General features: G+C 35.4%; 1 protein-coding gene across 1 annotated transcript; it reads right to left on the bottom strand.

Annotated features, from left to right (window-relative positions):
• Nucleotides 1-5224, bottom strand: LOC120121837 (pentatricopeptide repeat-containing protein At1g28690, mitochondrial-like). Its single transcript, XM_039141137.1, has 3 exons — nucleotides 3596-5224; nucleotides 3033-3035; nucleotides 1-253 (listed from the first exon to the last, which is right to left on the bottom strand). Exons 1-3 carry the CDS (start codon nucleotides 5187-5189, stop codon nucleotides 234-236), a joined length of 1617 nt encoding a protein of 538 aa, XP_038997068.1. The 5' UTR covers nucleotides 5190-5224; the 3' UTR covers nucleotides 1-233.
• Nucleotides 5225-5475: the final 251 nt, after the last annotated feature.

Genomic DNA, 5475 nt, shown 5'->3' with positions numbered 1-5475 from the left:
TTAAATAAAAAAAATCATGATAAATCGAGATTGAACAGAGAATAATTCATGTTCTAGAATCAACACTGATTAGCACTATATAAAAAAAATATAATAAAGAAGTAGAAATCGATATAATTTCTAACAAGGGATCTTAGAGGTGAACCACTTCATGACCAGAACTGGAGCCTTGATCAAACCAAGTGCAAACTCTACTAGGATGGTTACGCACAAGCAGCACGGGCAGATGCAAGTCAACACCAAACTGCCATCATCACAACCAATATAAAAACAGCCCCATCAAATCAATTTTACATTCAAGAAGGTATCAAATCAGTAAAAAGAAACCCCAATCTGAAAAGAAAAAGAAGAAAGAGACTAACCCTACAATCCAAACGATTATGCCGACTATGGAGATGATGAGCGAAAGAAACGCAAAGGGCAAACCCAACAGGAAGCCTAAGGGCCTGCACTCGCAATCATCGCCACAGCAGCAACACATATTTGTTTCTTCTTCCTAATGCTCGAACTTTGTTCTTTGTTTTGCAGTTTTCTTGCTTCTGAGATAACAATGTTTGACGAAGTATAACAAGAAATAAGACAAGCAAGGCTATGTATTAAATAATTAAATAAAATGGGGGTGAAGACGTATGTGACGTTTACATTATGCCAATCCACAATTTTTGAAAGGGAAGGATGACCAACCAATACCAAATCTCCACCTGATTTGTTTACTCTTTATAGGACCCTGTGATTAACCTACTCTCTGTTTCTATCAAAAAGGGCGGCCCCAAATTTCCAGTCATATCTTGAATTGTCCCCGTATAGTTTTCAGCGATCAGCGAAATCAATCGTGCTATCGATTTATTAATTTAATTGGTCAAATTGGTCAAAGAAGTCAGAAGAATCGAACGATGTCATAATTAATTAATTATTTAAAAAATTTAAATAAAATATAAAAAACATTTAATAAAAAACAGTTTTTTTATATAACAAATCATATTCAAAGCAAGTTATAGCATATATAAGTTAAAACCATAAAATAAAGTAAAACAAAATAATTCAAATCAACTACAACATAATATTTAAGATAAAACATATTAAATAATAAATATAATTATATAACTATAATAAAAAAATAAATTTAGGGCTAAAAAAAATCATAACAAACGATGTCGTTTGGTTTAATTTTTTTAAAATCTCACATAGCTAAGAAACATAAAAGATTATCACAAAAGTCTAAAGAGTAAAAATATGAAAACAAAACAATCTCACATGGCTAAGAAACATAGAAGAGCATCTCAACTAACTTCTATAAATAATAGAGGTAATTTGGTATTCAAAATCATAAAGACTTTTGGTGAGCACAGAACGAACTATTCTTTCGCTTCAATCGAACTTCTATTTTTTTTGAGTTCGAGCCTTTTTGAGTTATAGTTTCAATATTATATTTCAAGTTCGAGTTGAACTTGATAATTTTTAGCTCGTGAGTTTTTGAGTCGAGTTGAGCTTATTTTTAAAGTTTTCGAGTTCGACTCGGCTCGTTTAACAAACAACGTTGTTTGATTTAGGTTTTTTAGAAGAAAAAAAACAAAACCGATTTTCAACCGTTCAACGATTCACAACCGGTTCAACGATTCCTTCCGGTTCACTAATAACGGTTTAACCGGTATATGATGAATCGGACCAGACAACGATTCCCGATTAAACCGGCCGATCCTGTCCGGTTTTCAAAACACTGCCCATAGGTGGACTATGTATCTGTTGTTATTCTTCAGCTGAGAACCAAAATTGGTATTCTTTTGCTGAGAACAGAAACTGGTAATAGAATAATTGGATTTGTAGGGATGATTCTACTCGCACAGTCACGTGGGTTGAATAATTGGAACTACTATTATTATTCCGACAACGCTTTTCGTCTAAACTTTATTATTTTTTAATAAACAATAGTGGAGTTGAAGTACTCAGCATAATTTTTTATTAACTCTACTGTTTCGTGTTAAAAAAATAGAACTAAAAACATATTAGAAAAGTTTAATAAAATTGAAATTCAGAGTTTATATCTTATTCAAACACCTGCTTCTTGTAAATAAGTCAATTAAGTTGAAAATGACTAGGCGGCTATGCCGAGGAAATAATTTGAGGCTGCTGTAAAATGTTCTTTCAAACAAAACAGACGGATTAATGGGCTTGATCCACCTTCCTCAGTTTCGGCTGGACTACGCGGCTTAGCAAAGACACAGTAGTAGATTATCCCACCAGATAGATGCAACTCAAGGATTGAATTTGATTTCCATGCAGCAGTTTTACAATGTCATGATTGCCCGTCCAGCTCAATTAGTAGAGTACAAGGCTCTTAAATTTGTGGTCGTGGGATCAGGTCTTACTGTAGGTAATTCATAATTGTCGGAGATCTTTTATGGAAGTTGCTCTCAATCTAACGTTGGTCGTTGGAGGCAGCCTACTACCCTACCTCCCCTTACCCCATTACATATGGGCATGATTTTCAGAACCGGACCGGTTAGCGAACCTGCCATGCTACCGGTTCACTGGTTCAACCGGTCGAATCGGTCCGACCGATCGGAAGAACCGGACGACGTCATAATTATTTAAAAAATTAAATAAAAATACCAAAAATATTTAATAAAAAAATAATTTTTTATATCACAAGTCATATTCAAAGTAAGTTATAACATATATAAGTTAAAAACCATAAAATCAAGTGAAACAAAATGATTCAAATTAACTACAACATAATAATTAAGGTAAAACATATTAAATAATAAATATAATTATATAACTATAATTAAAAAATAAATTTGGGGCTAAAAAAATCATAACAAAATGATATTGTTTGGTTTAATTTTTTTTAAAAACAATCTCACATGGCTAAGAAACATAGAAGAGCATCCCAAAAGTCTAAAGAGAAAAAATATGAGAACAAAACAATCCCACATGGCTAAGAAAAAGAGTATCCCAACTAACTTCTATAAATAATAGAGATAATTTGATATTCAAAATCATGAAACCTTTTGGTGAGCATTGGGTGAACTATTCTTTCATTTTAATCAAGCTCAAATTTTAGGCTTCAATCGAGCTTCTAATTTTTTTTTGAGTTTAAGCCTTTTCGAGTTCAAGTTTCAATATTATATTTCGAGTTCGAGTTGAACTTGATAATTTTTAGCTCGTGAGTTTGAGTCGAGTTGAGCTTACTTTTAAAGTTTTCAAGTTTGAGTCGAGCTCAGCAATACTTGAGTTCAACTTGGCTCGTTTAACAAACGACGTCGTTTGGTTTAATTAAAAAAAAAAAATTGGCGGTTTTTTCCGGTTTTCAGCCGGTCCGGTTTTTGACGGTTCAACGGTTCCGGCCGGTTCACTAATAGTGGTTCAACCGGTGTAGATTGAACTAGACTATGTAACGATTCCCGGTTGAATCGGCCGGTCCGATCCAATTTTCAAAACACTGCATATGAAAATAGGGTCATCTAATTTTAGTTTTACAATGTCAGTTACATATTTCTGAAGATCACTAGTTACTAGTACAAGCAATCAAGGACCATCATGGCAGTGGGACAAAACCTGAAATAGCTTAGGAAGATGGAACATTATAAACCACCATCATTCCCCACCCAACTGCAGGCAGTATCTTTCGATATCCCTCTTACCTTCATCATCTCCCTCAACTCACTCACACCATCCCATTTTCCAGCAGCCGCCCAAGTATTTGACAATGCAACAAATGCCCCTGGCCTGCTCTCAGCATTTAACTTAAAAAGTTCGTTGGCAGCTATGCTAGCCATTTGTACATCGCCATGCAGCTTGCAAGAGCTAAGCAAAGCTGTCCAAACATCGGAATTGGGCTTCTCGGTCATCCCCATTACAAGTTCCCATGCCAGATCTAAACGCCCTGCACGTCCCAGAAGGTCAACCATGCAAGCATAGTGCTCCATCTTTGGTTTTATGGAGTAAATTCTGCCCATACTTTCAAAGAGATCACGGCCTTTGGCAAGTAGCCCGGCATGTCCACACGCAGAGAGAGCGCTAAGGAATGTAACATCATTTGGTTTGACACAACATTCTTGCATCACATAGAACAGCTTGAGCGCTTCATTGGGGTTCCCATTCTTCCCATATCCATCAATCATTGAGGTCCATGTGAAAATATTCTTTTCCGGCATGTAGTCAAAAACTCTTCTGGCATCCTCAATTCTTCCACATTTTGCATGCATGTCAACAAGAGCACTCGCAATCTTTATGTCCATAAAGAACTCAGTCTTCATTATTTGACCTTGAACTTGTTGACCTATCTCAACTGCTGATAAAACAGAACAAACCCCAATTACACTCACAAATGTCGAAATATTAGGCCTGAAATTTAACCGTTGCATATCAACAAAAATCTTGATTCCTTTCTTAGCAGTTTCAACTGATTTACTGTAACCTTCGATCATTGCATTGAAAACTACCACATCTTTTTCAACTGTTTTATTAAACACATTTTCAGCCTCCTCTACCGATCCATTGTTCATGTATCCAGTGATCAACGCCGTTGAGCAAACCACATTCTTGTCCAACATCATATCAAAAACAGTCCTCGCATATTGAACCTTCCCACTCTTCACATACGAGTCAATAAGCGCTGTAGAAAGCACTTCATCAGGCTCTACATCCAATTTCATCATCTGGGCATGGGCCATCCTTCCTAAAAACCGCGGTAACATCACCCTACTACTCCCACCAACAGAAGCAGAAGCCTTTAAAATCATCGAAAATGTGAATCCATCAGGCTTTTCACCAGAATAAACCATTCTACGAACCAAACCAAGTGACTCCCAAACATTTCCATGTTTAAGGTACCCGCCAATCAAGTAATTGTATGCGGACAAAGTCTGTTGCGGCAATTCATCGAACATTTGGCTGGCATATTGCAAGAACCCAGTTTTTATATACAATATAAGCAGTTTGATGGAAATATTCGTATTGGGTGAAAACCCAGATTTTATAATGCGGGAATGAATCTTTTGGCCATGGAAAGGTGTATCTGAGTTAATGAAATGTTGAATAGCAATGGAGATAGTTGTGGAGTTTGGGTTAGACAGATAGCTTTGGTTTTTTGTCGACAGAGTATTATTACGCCGGATCAGGAATGTTTGACAGTTGGGCGATAAAAAAATGGACGATCTGATTGAGGAAAATCTCCCATTTTTCATTTTCAGATTTGATCATTACTACAGCATCAGCTGGTTCATAAGTAAATCATTTATTCACACCAGGTGCCTGATAATAGTGTAATAACTAAATCCTTTATTATGAACTTTTTTTCACATCTGATTTAGGAAAATCTTCCATTTTTCATTTTCCCATGTGAATAAAGATTAATCAATATAAATCATTAATTATTATACCGGTGATGATAATTATGTATTATAAATACTTGATAATTGTTTTTCTTTTTACATTTCACATGGATTTTTATAACGTACATTTTATCGATAT

Source organism: Hibiscus syriacus, unplaced genomic scaffold (assembly GCF_006381635.1).
Source record: "Hibiscus syriacus cultivar Baekdansim isolate YM2019G1 unplaced genomic scaffold, ASM638163v2 tig00110383_pilon, whole genome shotgun sequence".
In the NCBI taxonomy this organism is placed as follows: domain Eukaryota; kingdom Viridiplantae; phylum Streptophyta; class Magnoliopsida; order Malvales; family Malvaceae; genus Hibiscus; species Hibiscus syriacus.
This window is presented reverse-complemented; position numbering and strand designations above follow the sequence as displayed.